General features: G+C 40.5%; 3 protein-coding genes across 3 annotated transcripts; 2 read left to right on the forward strand and 1 right to left on the reverse strand.

Annotated features, from left to right (window-relative positions):
• Positions 1–1,295: 1,295 nt before the first annotated feature.
• h2ax1 (H2A.X variant histone family member 1) lies at positions 1,296–2,627 on the reverse strand. Its single transcript, XM_080041704.1, has one exon. It carries the CDS (start codon positions 2,558–2,560, stop codon positions 2,174–2,176), a length of 387 nt encoding a protein of 128 aa, XP_079897830.1. The 5' UTR covers positions 2,561–2,627; the 3' UTR covers positions 1,296–2,173.
• Positions 2,628–2,868: 241 nt separating this feature from the next.
• Positions 2,869–3,738, forward strand: hist2h2l (histone 2, H2, like). Its single transcript, XM_080041092.1, has one exon. The coding sequence runs from the start codon at positions 2,934–2,936 to the stop codon at positions 3,312–3,314; it is 381 nt and encodes a 126-aa protein (XP_079897218.1). The 5' UTR covers positions 2,869–2,933; the 3' UTR covers positions 3,315–3,738.
• Positions 3,739–7,463: 3,725 nt separating this feature from the next.
• On the forward strand, positions 7,464–17,884 carry LOC307261056 (zona pellucida-like domain-containing protein 1; the record flags this gene model as incomplete). Its single annotated transcript, XM_080041493.1, has 10 exons — positions 7,464–7,561; positions 8,420–8,642; positions 8,737–8,921; positions 10,232–10,304; positions 15,246–15,343; positions 15,576–15,656; positions 15,975–16,149; positions 16,830–16,947; positions 17,110–17,130; positions 17,730–17,884. The coding sequence occupies 10 exons, from the start codon at positions 7,464–7,466 to the stop codon at positions 17,882–17,884; spliced, it is 1,227 nt and encodes a 408-aa protein (XP_079897619.1).
• Positions 17,885–18,855: the final 971 nt, after the last annotated feature.

Consider the following 18,855-nt stretch of genomic DNA (forward strand, 5'->3'; position numbering starts at 1 on the left):
AGATCACAATCGAAGTTAGTTACATGTGTAATTTTTGTGCTATCAAAAGTCAACATTTTCTCTGTGAGACAGTTATGTTGTTACACTAGAGACATAGAAACACCATTGAAGGCTAAATAAAATGTCCAGAACAGTTTCAGGGTGCTTTGTTTTTCTAAAACATAATGATTTAATTATTACCATACAACTCTCAATTAAAATCAACTCCTGCTGAACTTCAGGTTGGGCAGCTGTAGTTCCAACCACCAAGCCACCATGTCACTGAGGTAAACTGCTCTCAGGTCTGTGGTTTCCTGAGGAGAGGTCTACTTAGCCAAACACCACCTGTGTGAGTTGGAAAGTCAAGTGAAAGGAAAGTTATGAAGGGAGAGAGGGAAAAGTATAAATGTATAAGCCTGGTGAGAACAGCCTGATCTAATGCACGCGTCTCATTTGTTACTCTCCCGCAGATCCGTCAGGACTTTCTCCAATCTCTGGGACGAGGAGCCCGACCAAAAAAATACCCGGCCAATCAGGACCCCCATTCAGACCTAAAATTTGTCCCTTTTAGTGGAAAGAAGCTTCTGATTGGTTTTTGTAGACGCAATCTAGCTTCACGAGACCAGCCATATCTCACAAGCTTATTTGTCGATCCAAGTTGACGTCAACTACTACACGTACCAATCTGGGGCTGCCTTCCACTCACGGAAGGAAAGTGGGGAGGACCCAGTCTGACTGGAGGCTACATCGACGACTACATGAACCAAACAGGGGCTACCTTCCACTAACGGGGGGCCGAGCTCATCACAGTCACGGTTGAAGAAAATACAGATTGTGTCATGCCCTAATAATCAAAGGCTCAAAACAAAAGGTTATTACAATGTCTCATTGATCATATATATAACCATACTCGTAAAATATGACTTAATCTAAAACTACTTAATGAACAGACATACTTTACTACCCTGACCGTTGAGTGATATTGCCCCCTGCTGGAATGAATCACAAATAGTTTTACTTGCCAGAGTCAGGTTGTCATTAGACTTGCAAAGCCAGACCAAACTACAGCAAGTAGTATGAGGTTGCCATGAACCCCACCAACTCGTTGATAATGTGACAGCGGGTGATATGTAATGAAAAATTAATCCCAATGATCTTGTGCTGCCATGGCAGGTCACTGGGTGAGACATTTAATATAGTACATTTTAATATAATGTGAAATTGTAAACAATAAGAGTCTTAACAGCAAAAACTAATAAGTAATAAGAGTATTTTAAAACATTAATATGTGTTAATAAGACTCTAAGTGTAAATAATACGATAAACATATTTATTGTGAGATTATAAGGCATATACAGTATAAGCACATATTGTAAACATGTAAACAATTTTTAGACTGCTGAAAGGTGGAGTCAGCAATTCTTGAGAATGCTTGTTGTCAAAATCAGTGAATTACTCCTTACGATCGGCTACCTGTACGTACTGTGGATTTACAGAGCCTAAGCTGTGCATAAACACTGGATGCTTTTTTTCAGCGCACACACAGTCCGGACAGGTATAATGATATCTATAAGTTAAATAATGTAGGCCTATTCATTATCTCACCTTTTACAAAAGGTGCTGGGCTGGATCAAGTCAAATCCTTATGTGGATCATTTGAACCCCATCATGTATATAATATTATTCAACTGCACCACTGCTGTAGAAATCCCAGAGAGGTAAAGCGCATTGCCAATATGCGTCTCTTTAATTGGCCATTTGTTCTCTCACATAGACCAAAGCGCAAAGTCCCCGGATGATAACAACAACAGAAATAAAGGCTGAACGACTTTGACAAAGAAAACATGACATTGAAACAATGACAATACAAAATTTAAAAACAATTTTGCAGATTTTGTAGCAGCACTTCGAAACTTTATACAACCCCTCCCCAGTCCCCATCCAAATTGGTCCATGTTAAGAAGTGGATTCTCTCCCTTCATCCATCCCCAGCCTGCTGAAAAGCGCCTCCCGTTTTCCAGAACGAACTGCATCATAACAGCGGCGACTGAGCAGTCTCTGAATAGTCCCAAAAGAGAAGCGATAGTGCTGTAGAGTGATTTCAGTGTAAAACCACCAAACATTGTCACACCCATATCTGAAATATTGTGTTATCCAAAAGAACAAACACGTACTGATGATCAGCCTCCAGAGTCTATTTGCTCTTGGCCGGCTTCTCGGTCTTCTTGGGCAGCAGCACCGCCTGGATGTTGGGCAGCACGCCGCCCTGAGCGATGGTCACTCCGCCCAGCAGCTTGTTGAGCTCCTCGTCGTTACGCACGGCCAGCTGCAGGTGACGGGGGATGATGCGCGTCTTCTTGTTGTCGCGCGCGGCGTTCCCGGCCAGCTCCAGGATCTCAGCGGTCAGGTACTCTAGCACCGCCGCCAGATACACCGGCGCCCCTGCACCAACCCTCTCTGCGTAGTTCCCCTTGCGCAGCAGCCTGTGGACCCGACCCACCGGGAACTGCAGACCGGCACGGGACGAGCGCGACTTGGCCTTCGCTCGGGCTTTGCCTCCGGTTTTCCCTCTACCAGACATAATCACTTAAATAATGTAATAGTTATTGGTGTGGAGATATATAGGCCACGCTTGGCGCAGGGAAGGAGAGTTCAGACCCATTTACGTAATGCATTCGTGAGCGAAAAAAGGTCTTTAAACCACAAAGTCTTTCCCGATTGGCCGACTGCAACTGCGGCTTATGGGGCCTATGGCACAGCGCGTCCACCGGTAGTGACTGCCCTCTGGTGAAGAATGCTCCAATCGCAGTGAAGGAATGGCGCACGCTCATTTGCACACAGCCATGTTATAAATAGGGCATATTACTTGCGGGTGGGCGTTAACCTAAACTGACTAAAGTCTCCATAACTTGCTGTTGTTTCGCTGACGTTTAAACGAGAGAGAAAGCGAGAAAATGCCTGAGCCTTCAAAAGCACCCCCCGCGCCCAAAAAAGGCTCCAAAAAGGCCGTGACCAAAACCGTGAAGAAGGGAGGCAAGAAGCGCCGCAAGACAAGGAAGGAGAGCTACGCCATCTACGTATACAAGGTGCTGAAGCAGGTGCACCCGGACACAGGCATCTCCTCCAAGGCCATGGGCATTATGAACTCGTTCGTCAACGATATCTTCGAACGCATCGCCGGGGAAGCGTCTCGCCTGGCGCACTACAACAAGCGCTCCACCATCACCTCCAGAGAGATCCAGACCGCCGTGCGCCTCCTGCTGCCGGGCGAGCTGGCCAAGCACGCCGTATCCGAGGGCACCAAGGCCGTCACCAAGTACACCAGCTCCAAGTAGTAGGCCTAGAGACGGACAACAGCAACTCGCATATAAGGACTGTCTGTAAAAACCCTATTTTACTGCGTCTGTGGGTGGTGTTTACTTTGGCCAAACTGCGTGAGAGTGAATGGCAACCGAACCCAGGCCTATAACGTTGAATGTCTGGTGATCCCAATTGCAACTGAAGCCTGCCATCTTGTTTTAGCGTGTTCATGTGTGTGTGCGTGTGTTTTTCTGAGATCTATAACGTTTTTAACAAATTAAATAAATTCCCAACGAATGTAGCCTAAGTGTTGTTTAAAAAAATGTGGAATGGTCCTTTTCTCTATTCTAATACTGGTCTGTATGGGCTATACGTGCACCTTAGAAACACAACAGAGTTGGTTATATATGTCAAGTTAAGAGCAAACCTTGTGAGATTAAAGAAGTTCCTGCCAGAGAGCAGCTTTGTTTCTACATGTAGTCTGCTGGTGACTCATTAATTTTCTCGCTAAGTAGTCTACCTGGTTAGACGGTAAGGGAGGTGTGGAATAGAGCAACACTTAATGGTAGCAGGAGTCAAATATGGTGACAGGCACAGGTGCTGCTTTTTTTGGGTTAATTGTTTGTGGGGTGCAAGTATTTGTAGTGTTTGTAAGTTGCACTACGTAGTTTCAAGGGAGCTTGATTTGTTTTACATTTGCAGAGCCTGCAGTCAGTTTACAAAACACATTTCCACTACATGTGATTCTTAGTATTGAATAATTCTATCATAAATTAAAACTAAATTATGTTGAAGCCCCTGGAACCGAAACTATAGGCCTTTGCACACCGGGCGCGTTTTATTCTTGCGATTAATTCACACGTTTTAATAATTACTGAACGTATACAGAGTCAATACAAGCTTCCACACTAGCGCCGTAATTTCGCTTCGCGAATTTGCGGCTCTGGGACGTGGCTTCCTAAAGGAGACGCGACATAATTCACCTTCCAAAATATTCGCTTTTTCGTGCCGTTTATTCGCGTCGCGCCCGGTGTGCAACTGCCTTAAGACTAGAATATGTGTAATCAAAACTGTGGGCCCTGCTGCTGAAACAAAGACGGTGAAAAGTGAAAAAGTAACTTTTAAGGAAGCTTTCTAACTTCAAACAGTGTTCCAGGGATCCTGTTTCCTGCAAGGAAGGTTTGTTTCTTCAGGCATGAGAATAGACATAAACAATTATCACTTTTCTGACACAACCAAAGTTACATAGTGCGCCTTTAATCTTCGGCTGTTCTCTGTAAATGTCTTTCAAACTTCACTTGAAACACCTAAAAAATAATGCAATAACAAAATTGACAAACCTGACACTACATCCAACATTCTAAAAAGATTTGAACGCCCTTTTTTCTCACAGTCAGTCTGGAGGAGTTGGTGGAATAGAGCAACACCTAGTATTTGTAGTGTTAATCTTTGGCTGTTTCTCTAAATGTCTATATCCTTATTGTCACTTGGCCACTGAAGTAGTAGAACGTGATGGGATTTCAAAAAGGACTGTTACAGTGATATGCTCAAGGGGGGTCCATCGTCATTTTAGTTCAAAGTGCCCAAGTGCCCATCTTTAAATCTTTATATTCAAACCATGTTGGCTACTGGAACCTCCCGCACTTACCCCAAGGTCATAGAAGGGGCATTTGGGCAGCCTAGGTGCCCCTTTGGTGTGAACTTGCTTCTACTATGATAGTGACAACCCTTCCTTTTTTCATCTGAATGGGTCACCCACCTGAAAACATGTTTTAAAAACACCAATCAGATTTCACTCCCCTCATGACATCATAAGGGGAGAAGCCACACCCCCTCATTACCAACCTAATTTAGCACTACCTCCAGCTGTTATAAGCACACACCCAGATTCAAATTGGAAATTAGATTCAGGGCCATTCAGAGCAAACTGCTTTTTAGAAGGGGAGGGGGTTAAAGAGAGACTCTAAAACAGAACGTCTCAGACAGAGGCTGCATAGAGGAGATCCAGCTATGGCACTGTGAGAAATAGAAAGGTTCTTTTGGATGCTACACCAAGAAAAAAGTGTTTTGTAGCAAGCCAAGTTACAATTTTAAACCTGAAAATTAGCACAATATGGGTCCTTTAATGAAGAAGCTGCTTCGGATGCGAGTGAGCCAAACATGATTCACGGGAGAAGACTTTAAAAATATTAGGTCAACACTCAGGATTAAGAAAAAGTACATGGTAGATGTTTCCCGGGGCTTATAACCCACCCAGACACACTTTTGACTGCTGAATGGGAAAGGGGATCAACAGGACACCAACATAATGCTAAGCTCTGTGTAAGATCATCTCCACTCCATTGTTCGGACCAGGTCTCAGGGTTCCTGGGGGGAGATGTGTGGTTCAGGTGACAGTTATGGATGTTTTTTGTTTTGGAAAGGTGTGCCTTTCTCTCAAAGTGTGAGATGGTGTGCAGTGAACCTTATTTCTTAACAAAGAAAAGTAGCCCCTGGCAGAGGTAGGGGGATGTGACAAAAAAACAACAAAAAACTTACTTTATTGGAACAGAATTCGTTACATGACCCTTTTTGTGGGTGTGCTCAATATGTCATGTCTTGCCCTTAGGTCCTTCCAAATATTTAGGGCTTAATAACCATATACTGTAGCCTCTTTGGACTAGTTGTACTTTAAGATATGTTGTATCTTATGACTGTGTCCAACTGATTATTTTTTTCTCTTTGTAATCAGAACAAAAGACATGAGTTATGGTAAATACATGATGCCTGCCTTACAGCAATGATAGCATTTGAGCTCATAACTGAAATGACAAGATGAATTTATAGCTAGTTTACCAACTGTTCCACCAGACCAAGAACTGTATAATATAGTATATGTACTAACATACTGTATAGGTGGCTCTATTGTTCCATTTCTGTCAGATGATCCAGTTGTTGGATGGATGTAGTCGGCTTGTGTTGCTCTCATGCCTTTCTCTCTCTTCTGAATGGGCTTCCTGTGAACCCTTTCAGCTGGAAAGGAGGTCAGTATAAATGACTGTCATACATGAAGTTAAGAGCACACATAGAAAAGTTACGGAGGTAAATACAGGGTCAATACTCTGTGGACATCCACACAAGGTAAGAATCAACATTTCAACGTCTCTGCCTCAGAGAAATCTCATAGAATGCAATGTTGTTTTTATTGATTATGATAAATGGATTATAGGCTATCCGCCAGTCCTGAATTTAAATGGAATTTGATGTAATAAACAGCAAAAACACAAAATCCTGTATTGCTGACTAATATTACCACACAATTATATTTGGTTCTCTTCCAGTAAGTGCTACATCTAACAGTTTAAGCCTTTTAGACTTGTTCAGATATATTTGCAGCAGCTACTGATTAAGATTGTATTTATTTCATCTTATTTATTAATCTGGCTGATGGTTATCCTCTGTTTTATGACTTGATGTGTCATTTTGGTATTTTGAATCTGCTTTTAAAAGCTGTTTCTTGATGCATTACATCGGTTTGGCATTATAATGTCTGTAATAGTGTTTCTAGACTTATGCGACTTAAAAAAGTAACATAGTAGATGTATCATGTAATTCAGGTACATATTTGTACTTTACTTGAATCATTTCATTTAATTCCACTCCACTACAATTCAGAGGGAAATATTGCACTTTTTCCTTCTGCAGTACTTACTACCTTTCCAAATGAATATTTTACATAAGAAAATATTACAAGGTTTTAAGTAACTATAATTTATAGCACAGTGCATGATTAAAGCCGTTGTCTTGTCCAGATATTTAAATAAGTATTCAAATAGATATTGGCTTGTGAACATACAACAAGCAGAGGTATAAGAGGTGTACCTTATAGGCAGGGAACAGCTGACCTAAACTGATTGTATATACAAAATCATTCACAAGGGACATTTAACTGCCAATACCTTTACTTTAGATACCATACTTCTGTATACTCTTTTTAAATTACCTTTACTTGCCATGGAGTATTTTTCCATTGTAGTCTTGGCACCTTTATTTAAGTAAATTATTTGGCTTTGTCTACCAGTGCTTTTCTACGATAATATACTGTATAGTTGGACTTTTTTGAGATCTTTAACATGATCCAGCAGTGCTCAGATCATGTGCTTCAGGTTTCTGTCCACTGTTCTTTTTACAGAACTTTGAAGACAATGAGGCTGGTCCTTCTTACGTATCAATTTGCCACAATCCTTTTAGCACAAGGTCAAAATGCCTGCATCGGACACTCCACATTCAGGAGACCAGGTCAGTGCTCACACTCGCCCTTTTCATCGTCCTCAAAGACAAAACCTTTGCAAATGGAATTGATATTCTGACCTGCATGTTTTAAGATTCATTTATATTACTAACTAGAAGCTGTCTTACTGATTTGCATTGAAAATGTTTGAAGTCATAAGACTCAGATATGAAAGGCAGCAAGGGACCACCTTTACAAATGTTTTTTCTGTCATTTTGGCAGCTGGTCTAAATACTACAATACCCATGAGCCTCAGCCAGCATTGCTATATGTGCGAATCCGAGTTGTACCCAATTCAAAATTCTTTGTTGTTGAATTTGTGAACAAACACACTTTTCTCTTGCTCTCTGCAATCTTAAGTGTCTCCAAAGCATTTATAAAATCAGACTTTATTTTCACAGGTTGACTAGTATTCCTGACAAAAAATCCCAACGTGTAAAATATTTTGAGTGGCCATTTAAGAGGTTCATTCTGGTCTTATCTATCCTGCATGTTTAAAAGGTCACTTTATCAGGTTCAAAATTATAGTTTGTGTTTCTACTAGAAACTGTTAAAATGGTGTAGTGTCCAAAAAAAACTTTATACAGAGTCACACAGTGCCATTGCTTAATCTCCTCTTTTCAGCCTCTGTCTAAAACGCTCCGCTTTAGAGTATGTCTCTTTAAGCCTCGCCTTTTAAAAAGCCCAGTCTGCTCTAATTGGCCCAGAATCTAACTGATGGTTTGAATCCAACTGCCAGTTAGTCAGGGGTATCTGGGGGTGTGCTTATAAGAGTTGGAGGTATTGTTAGGTTACGTTGGAGATGGGGTGTGTGGATTCTCCCCTCATGATGTCATAAGGGGTTTGATTGTAGTCTTATCCTTCAGACAGTTCAGACATCCAGGTGGACTGTGGCTCTCAGTCAGTGGACCTCCAGATCCTCTTGTGTCCTGTATATTTCAATGGATACAACGAGTCCCTGCTGTCGCTCAACTCGAAGCACTCCAAACCCGAGTGTAAAGGGACTGCTAACTGGACGGCCAACCCGCCTGTTGTTAAATTCAACTTCTCCATCACAGAGGAAGGGATCAATGCCTGCTCCAACAATCTGACAGTATGTTAATCTAAGCCCCCCCCCAAAAAAACACCAGATGCCACTCACACAACGGATAAATACTCAACAAAACTCAATCTCTTTCTCCCCAAAGGTCACTCAGGAGGTGGGAACGGGACTGTTTTCATCCTTCTCGAGTGTCCAGTACATCAGCCTCTCAGGCCAGGTCTGCTCTAAGGACCCCACCAACGGAGCCATTACCTATCACCAGGAAATCATGTACTTGTTCTCCTGCCGCTACCCAATGCAGTATATGGTCAACAATACTCAAATGAGTGTGTAAGTGCTACAGGGAGGTTTCAAAGCCAGTGTTTCTGTGCTCCCCATGGTGCACTCCTGAATAGCAAAGCTCCTGCTTTCTTATTCAGGGATGGATTACAGTTTGGTGTAGTGATTAATGGTATATATTTCCTATTTAAATGATACACTATGCACAAGTGTGCGGGCCTCATTTGATGCTGCTCTAAAACCACAAATATTCTGCCATACAGGGAGTGGTATGTTTTACCTCTCCAGTTAAGAATAAGAAATGAAAGAACTTAAGGTGGAATAAGCGATTCTGGAGAATGCATGTGTCAAAATCAAATGAATTAATATTTTAAAATGCGTTCTACAGAATAGCTGACCATACCTTTAACACGAGCAGGCTCAACGGTTGAGTTAGCCATTATCTTAGCACTGGGTCTGGCAAACAGTTGAGAAGAACAGGCTACATCATCACATAGTAAATTTTGCAGTATAGTAAGATCTTAGGGCATTCTATTGCCCGTTTGGTCTCGCGTTTCCCACAAGAGCCATTTAAAAAAGGCTCCAGTCATATGAGTCCTCTGTACTCAGTATGCAGAGTTTGAATTTCTACCCTTCTGAAGGCAGAGTAATCAGAGGCCTAGTATATCAAGGGGATAATAGTTTCATCTTTCACTCCATCAAATTGTGCAATAGCCAGGATGAGTAAGGTATACGGGGGTCTTTAGGTCCTCCGCATGCAAAATTAGAATGTCAAACACAGAATTTTATGCACCAATTGGTGCCTTTTCTGCATCAATTTACGGTTTGAATGTCTTTCTTAATGTTATGGAAAAGACATAGGGAACATAGTGTGAACATAGGGATGACCCCTTTTTTTTGGGGGGGGGGGGGGGGTTGTGGGATTGACCTCTTATAAATATTGAGAGGGGGCATATCCCCTACATCACACCCGGAATCTACGCCTATACATTAACCCAGTCTATTTACAGTCATATCAAGCATGTTTTTCATATCGATTACTACAAATTCTACACATCATATATCATTATCAACATGTTTTTTTTGTGTTTGATCCCATGTGTTCCCGTTACCTTTAATGTCACACTTGACATATATAAAAAGAAAAAGAAAGTATTAAGTAACCATATGTGTTAATGGCCCTTGGAGCAGCTATTGTCCTAACAGGTGTGTGTTACTTTAGCAACATGCTTAAATCTCACCTTGGTGCATGGTTCCCCCGTATCACATGAAAGATGACCTGGTTGCTGACGACGTGGCCTATTTTTCCTCTTTAACATTTGCAGCTCCTGATGGAATATTTCTTTGTTTTTGAATGACAGGTCTGGGGTCAACCTGGCAGTAAGAGACAACAATGGGAGTTTCATCAGCACTCTGAGCATGCGACTGTACTCGGTAAGAAGAGTGACGTGTCAACAGGCAGTTGCGATATGTTAACTTAAAAGACATGCTGCTGACCTTATAATCACACACAACTACAGGAATGTAAACGATGACAGTTTAGTTCAAAATGTCTTTCCATCATAATTCTTAAAGATCTCCTACTACTTCTCTGGTCTTCATTTCTCATTAATGACTCCTATAGAGCAACCTGACACGAATCACAGCACAAACAACCATGTAGATTTTCGGGAAGCTCTTCCTCTCATCTCAGCGATTTCAGCATTCTCTGTCCACACTCGGCGTTGTGCTTCTCCGCCCCCTCGCCCCTCTCCTGCAAACCCCACTCCGTTGTGATTGGTTACCTTCCGGAACACTTTCAGCGGGGCGCGGGCAGATTTGAGCAGGCAGGTGGGGGCATGGCCGGAGCGTGCCTGAGCATGTTGCATTACCATACATGGAAAAATCCGGGTTGATCTACGTAATAAATCCAGGAAATTTGATAAAGTCAATCGCGACTGGCTGCCCTAGTGTTTAGCGCTCTGCACAGCCACCCCAGATGGTCAGTAGGGAATACGTCTAAATGCATGTAAGTCATTACTTGACACTTTAGTATGGTTAAACATGACTATAAATCATTATAACAACGTTTATAGGTCATAAAAGTTGAAAAAGCAGAATAGGGCCTCTTTAATGTAAAATAGTAAATGTTCAGTCTTGATAACATCATACTACCAACAAAGCAACACAGTTTATACCAATGACATTGATCCAATTTCCCAAAAATATCCACATTCTAACTAGTGATTGTAAGCCTACACTTCAAGGTTTCCCATTACATGGTGCTATATATTAAAGTGTAGTCAAGTCCACTCATTCCAGTTCCTGGCACTACAGAAGTGACTTTTTAAGAAGACATTTAAAAGAGCATATTGAGTTTGTACTGGGAGTTCCACTGTCTTTAAGCTCTTTCAGTCAAGTTTGTTTGAGAAACCAGTCGTAGGTAGATCCCCATAAGAGGATCTCATGTAGCAATCAGGTAGCCAGGTGAGACCAGCCTGATCTTGCAAACTTCCCATTTGTTTCTCTCCCGCAGATCAGTCCGGACTTTCTCCAATCTCCGTAGGGTGGAGCCTGGTCATAAAATGACAGGTCAATCAGAGCACGTGTTCAGACCTAACATTCGCCCCTTAGTGAAAGCCCCCCCCCCTGATTGGTTCATGTAGTCGTCAAGCCTGCAGCCAGACTGGACCCTTGCAACTTTCCGTCCATTAGTGGAAGGCAGCCCTTGATTGGTTCATGTAGTCACCAATCTAGTCATCTTTTGACCAGGCTCCTTCCCACAGAGATTGGAGAATCTCCAGACTGATCCGCGTGAGAGAAACAATTTTAAGCTTGTAAAGTTGGTCTCACCAGGCTAGCAATCGGGTTCAATTTAAGGGTTTTGAAACGGGCGTCAACATATAAAACTCAGAGGTGACCAATAAAGGCAGCAAGAACTGGTGTGATATGGTTACTTCTCTTAGTAAGTGGTAAAAGCCCCATTTAGCATAAGGCACAGTCTTAGGATGTTTTCGGCTGCTGATACCAGAATAAGATGTGTTGCAATAGACAAACCTGTAGGCTGTAGGATGACATTTTGTTGATCTGCAGATAAAAGCAATTACCTGATCTCAGAAAGTCAAGTCTGGTATAGGCATAACTGGTAAGTGAACAGGTGTGTTTGATTGTCTTGATTGCAGCAGAGTTGGGAGGGAGTGTGGCAAAGTCTGAAGAGCGGGAAACCTAGGGTGAATGGAAACGTTCTGACTGGGGGTAGAATGACTGGGCAGGCTGGAAACGGGGGGGGGAGGGTGGATTGACCAGAAATACTGAACTGTGATCATTTTAAGTTTCCATTGGTACAGAAAAACAGTGAGCTGTTTACTAACAGCTTTAATAACAGCTGATGAGCGCTTGTTGTCAAAATACCTTTTCGTCAAAATCAGTGAATACCTCTGTAATACAGGTAGCAATAGTGAGGACGTTGTCATTGGTTTTGAGGATTTGACAAAAAGTGATTTTGACAATAAGCGTTCTCCAGATTCGCTGACTCCACCCTATAAGATGTATATGGGATGGACACAGTATTTATTAAAGCTCACTCATCCCTTCCATCTCAAATATTGTAAATTGTTCTATACACCGTGTTCCAAATTATTATGCAAATTGGATTGAAGTGTCATAAACTTTTAATTTTTTGTTTTTCAATTAAACTCATGTATGATATTGTGTCTCAGGATGCCTTGGATCATTGAAATTAATCTCATACACCTGTGATAATTAGTTTGCCATGTGAGCCCAATCAAAGGAAAAACTACTTAAGAAGGACGTTCCACATTATTAAGAAGGCCAGATGTTTCAAGCAATATGGGAAAGAAAAAGGATCTCTCTGCTGCCGAAAAGCGTCAAATAGTGCAATACCTTGGACAAGGTATGAAAACATTAGACAGTTCACATCAAAACAGCAGCTATGGGAGGCTATTCTGGCATCCTGCAAAGATATTCAAGCAGAAACTCTCCAAAAACTCACAAGTTCAATGGATGCAAGAATTAGTGAAGGTGATATCAAAGAAGGGGTCCTATGTTAACATGTAACTTGGCCTGTTAACATGTTTTTGATTGAAATAGCTTTTGATTTCACTAAATATGACCTTCACATCCTGCAAATTCAATAAATTACCATTTTTAGTTCTTTACAACCTATAAAATGTTTTGAAACTCTGTTGTGCATAATAATTTGGAACGGTGCATTTTGAGTTTTTTATTTTTGAAAAAAATACCGTTATCATTTGGAGGTTTGTTCAATAAAATTTGAATCATACTTTAACGGTTGATGACTTGAATATTATACTGACTGTCATTTGCATCGACTTTTTAGGAAAATCTGAGAAAAATATAATTTGCATAATAATTTGGAACGCACTGTAAATGAAGGAGTATTTCCCAGCTCCTGGAAGACTGCTATAATTACACCAGTATTCAAATCAGGGGATCACACTGTCATTAGCAACTACAGACCCATAAGCATTCTTCCAGCCGTATCAAAAATTGCAGAAAAAATTATTTCTGAACAGATCACAGTGCATTTAAATACGGGTTCCTTCCCATTACATCCTATGCAATTTGGGTTTAGAAAACATCATTCTACAGAAACAGCAAATTGTTTTCTTTTGGAAAATATTAGGGCTAAATTGGATAAGTGTGGAGTAGTGGGGGCTGTTTTTCTTGATTTAAAGAAAGCTTTTGATTTAGTTAATCATGAGGTCTTAATTACGAAGTTATCAAAGTTTAATGTTTCACCTGATGTCATCAAATGGATAAAATCATACCTTACAGAGAGGAAACAATGTGTTCAAGTGGATCATAACATTTCACAAATAGCTGAAGTGTGTGTGGGTGTACCCCAAGGTTCCATTTTGGGTCCCTTGTTATTCAGTCTATTTATTAATTACCTACCTGAAGTCTGTCCACCTACTGTCACCTGTCAGATGTACGCTGATGATTCAGTCATATATCTACATGCTAAAAACAAGAAGCAAGCTGCAGAAGAACTATCAGCTGCAATGGTCAATATTTCAAATTGGTTAGCAAACTCCTGTCTGCATCTAAATGTTGAAAAAACTGTATGTATGTTCCTTTCAAAATCTGCAAACAGCGATCAGATCCAGACGTGACAGTAGAAGGGAGAAGACTCTCAGTGGTCCAAGAAATCAAGTAGCTTGGAATAATGATATATTCTAAGCTCACTTTCAAAACACAAGTTAAAAAAGTCCTAAACAAAATCAAATTCAACTTATCAAATTTCAGATACATCAGGAATAATTTAACTACAGAGGCCTCAAGGTTGTACCTTCATGCTATGATTTTCTCACATATTAATTACTGTCTTACCAGCTGGTCACAGGCAGGTCGGAACACATTACCCTCATTTGAAACACGTTTCAAACAGGCCTTGAAAACGCTAGATAAAAAATCAAATTCATATCACCATTGTCAAATCTTGATAAAATATGATTTGTTAAACTGGGAAAACATGATTAAGTTTGCAGACATTCTACTTGTATATAAAATCTTTCATGGTATGGGGAGCCAAATTCCTTTAGCTGAGGGGGCTCCGCTAAAGGAATTTGTTAAACAAAATATAAATTCTTCCACCAGAGCATCCACAAGAGGGGATTGTAAAATACCATATAGAAAAAGTTATTTGGGGCAGTCAGCCTTTTCCTATCGAGCAGCACATACTTGGAATACCATACCCACAGAACTAAGGAACATTACATCACTCAAATCCTTCTCAAAATCTATAAAAAAAACTGGTTACTGACAAAACAAATATGCGTCCATAATAATCTGGGATAGTGTGTTTGTCTTTGTATTTACTAATTGTGTTTGTGTCTGAGTTTATGCTCCTTGTTTGTATACCCTTGTTTGTGCTTATGTGTTTTTGTCTGCATTCATGCGACTTGTATGCTCCTTGTCTGTGCTTTCTGTCTTTCTTTAAATGCTTATTTGTTTTAATCGTGCCATATGTTCATGCACTTTTATCTGTCTGTATGCTACTTGTTTCATATTTTTCACACGTCACCAACCTATTATGTGTTTGAAAAATTATTGTATAATTTTACTTGTCTGTGCTTGTGTCATTTTGTTATTGTGTTTATGTGTTGTATTTTTCTTTTCTTAATGTTTCTTTTAAGCTATCTACCTACAGGGACTACAGGTGAAAATTAGCCTGCATGGCTAAATCTGGCACATTTACATGTTGAACTTTGGTGCTCATGTTTATCAAAGTGCGCTGTCCCTTCTAAATAAAGAAATCTGAAATCTGAAATCGAAGCACTCTGTCAAATGATCTGATCTCTGTTAGTAAGCTCTGATCTAAATAACATGTTTTCGTCTCTTCTGTTTCTGAAGGACAACAGCTACTCCTCCTCACTTCAGCAGCCTAGCGATGGCCTGGAACTGAAGACCAGGATCTTTGTAGAAGTGAAGGCATCCAACCTCACTGACAGGTACTTGATACTTCACACAGGTTCTTAGCACCTGAGCTATACCGATTGTGCCATGCTTAATACGTGAACAGTTTACAAGTATTTGCTTGATAAAGAAACTGACATTTGTATTCCAAATATCTGTCACAAAACGGTGCTCTCTTTGGTGCACATATCAACTACAGTCATACACACCTAATCAAAATTCTACATAAGTACTTTTTTCAAAAACCTTCTTCCTTCTTCCTCGCAGATTCAACGTGCACCTGGACCGATGTTATGCCACGGTCTCACCTTTCCACATTGACACCTCATTTCACGATCTCTTTGTGGGGTGAGTTATCGGCCTACGTATGTGAAATGGGAAACAACAAGTTTTAGAGAAAATTGCAAGAAAAAATAATTGCACTACGTAGTTTCTTCTTAACATGTATGCATCTCATGTTAACATTAATGAATGGACAATATAATAGACCTGGCCCTCTTTATAGTATTATATACAGTAAATATATAAATAGATCTCTTTTTCTGGTAAAAGCACTTGTGTGAACCAGACCAATGCTTGTCATAATCTCAGAATTGTTTTCTTGACTGAAACCTGATAGAATATTGAACATGGCATAACCAAAAATCCCCATCTGTCCTCGTTAAGGTGTAACCAGGACACCCAGACGGTAATGGGGGTCAACGGAGAGCAACAGAACGCCCGCTTCTCCTTTGAGGCTTTCCGCTTCATCGAAAACACAGACGAAGATAGTGTCTCCACCTATTACATACACTGTGCATCCAGGCTGTGTTTGAAGGCCTTCTGCCCAGACCTCATTCAGGTCAGATTCTGCCTCCTTTATACTACTCTGTCCACGACTTCTATTCTATTGCACTGACAATGTGTATGGGATGTAAATAGTGAGATTCAGATTGATCCAATATGGTCATAACTCCATGGGAAACGGGGCTCCACTATTGCTTTATTTGTTGTTCAAAACTTTCTGCACACTCAAAACACATCACGTGTTTTGGGATGTTTTTTTTTTCAGGATTCATGTACATCTCAACTGCAAATCTAGTAGATAATGAGACCTTGTTCACAAGAAATCACATCTTTATCTTTAACGTAAAGGATGAGCTACTCTTACAGGTCACATATTAGGCCCTTGACATAATCTAATTTAGAAACCCTGAACCCATATTTAAATGACATGGTCCACATTAGGGGTGTCTGAAATTGTTCGAAAATATATAGCAACAGGTAAGAAGTAAATGTAAATATTTAGACCCCCTGAACTGTTACTTCCTAGGGGGAAAAGGAGGTTGTCTTTCATATTTATTTTGAGAGGGACAAATTTACCTAAAAATGTACCTAAATATTGAGGGGGACATATCCCTTGCATCCCCCTCATAATCTACGCCCATGATTTCTACTACTAATGTTCAAATACTGTTAAAGACTAGGGTACTTTAGTTTTGCTAGAATGCTGCCCTAATTCAAATGACTATTCACCTGCAGAACTGCAGCACCGGCACCAACTCAAGGAGGCGCCGCAGCGTCTATGACAACCAGAGAACCACCGTGAGCGACATGGCAACCATCAGCTCTGGCCCCATCACTTTGCGCACAGACAATGGTGAAAACAGCAATGGTCTTTATAAATTGACACCTAAGAATTCATGAGATATTCAAATAACAATGACACAGTTATATGTTTGCTAAATCATACCTGCTGCATGAGTTGATTGGGGCTTTCCTTTGTCATAATGAACTGAAGATGTATTTTGTACTCTCACAGGGAAAACGATGGCATCTGGAGGTATGCATACACCGCCAACATGAATCAATTCAAGTATTCTTACCAAACAAAACAGACAAGAACATTGGGCGCCATTTGTTTACCCTGATCATAGACAAAGACACACATTATTAAGGCCCCCAGGCAAAGTAGGTGTAATGTATTTTTGGACCCAATTCTGACGTCAGAAAATAATGTGTGTGTGTCTCTGTGGGTGTGTGTGTGTGTGTGTGTGTGTGTGTGTGTGTGTGTGTGTGTGTATAATAAGCATACCTTTGCAATAAAGTCAGTGTACAATAAAATGTAGGTGTTGCGAAGAAGAAGAATTTAGTTGTAAGCATAGTGACATCAGTAGAAGGAGCTAGTCAAGGCAGTTCATCTCATGCGAATATCTGGATGGATTCTTCTCAAGGTTGGAGAACATACTGTACCTGCCAACCAAAACCTGGATAAGCTGCCAAAACTTAAGAGATACAAGGATTTCTAACTGAGTATAATCAGGGGAAACAAATGGCTTGACATTTAAATGCAGAAATGGTCTACATAAATACATGGTACAGTTTCCACAAACTGTACATTGTTCTATTATGTCCTCATCCTTGTGTTTTTTTCCTTCCCAGGTGCTCAGCAGTCTCATATGAACAGTACTGTGTTGGCTGTTTCGATTGTAGCAGGCGTCATCGGAGCCACCTGCCTGGCTTTGGTGGCTTTCATTCTTCATAAGATGTACAGCTCTAACACCAGTTTTAAGACATTCTTCTCCCAACAAGAGTGACTTAGCTTGGGGATTATTTTGTCAGCTTCGTTCACTCACATAGTCTGGGTTGCAATGCCATGGGGACATTTTGATAGAAGAATGATTCTGACTTTTTCATTAAAGGTGGAGTCAGGGATTCTGGAGAACGCTTGTTGTCAAAACACTTTATTGACAAGTCTGGTGAATGATAAATCCAGTGTTAATACAAAGCCTAGGCTCTGTTAACAGGTATGCTAGCTACGTAACGTGACAGTTTACAAAACTGTGTAAACTGGATTTATTTTTCAGCGGACAGACAGTACGAACAGGTAGTGGATCATGAGGAGATTGTCACTCAGATCTTGACAAAAAGTGTTTTGACAACAAGCATTCTCCAGAATCACTGACTCCACCTTTAATTGTTGTTATTAACATGTAGAATACAGGATCATTGCATAAGAACATAGGAGAAAGAGAATAGTAGCAAGTTATATCTTCTACTTTATAAATTCAACCAGTTCTTACATTTAGCCTGGAAGTTCATACAGTAAGTAGACAGGACATATGATAGTCTCATATTTACTGTTGGGTATGCCTATGCAGTGATTTCAAGTGAGTTCTCTACTGCCAACAACAGCAGCACTTTACCTGCACTCATAACTATGCTATGTAGCCTTGTAGCTCACATTCACATTTTATTTCTGTTTTTTTTAATACTTTTATATCTAGTAAAGGTTCTTGAGTGTTTATATTTCTAATAGAGGTGATTGACTGAAAATGATATGGTTATTATACATGGTGGATTTTAAGGGCATTTCTTAAATAATTGTAGAAGATGTCAACAAAGCTACAATACTGTACCGTCTTACTATTTCTAATAAAAGTGAATACATTTTTCTGGATATATATATGAATATTGTACTCCACTACACTGATTTGACAGCTACATACTCAGGCCAGATAAGGCTGTCATATGAAAACATGATGCGCTTAGGAAATACAGTGAATAT

The sequence above is a fragment of the Ammodytes marinus genome, assembly GCF_949987685.1.
Source record: "Ammodytes marinus genome assembly, chromosome: 14".
Lineage (NCBI taxonomy): Eukaryota > Metazoa > Chordata > Actinopteri > Uranoscopiformes > Ammodytidae > Ammodytes > Ammodytes marinus.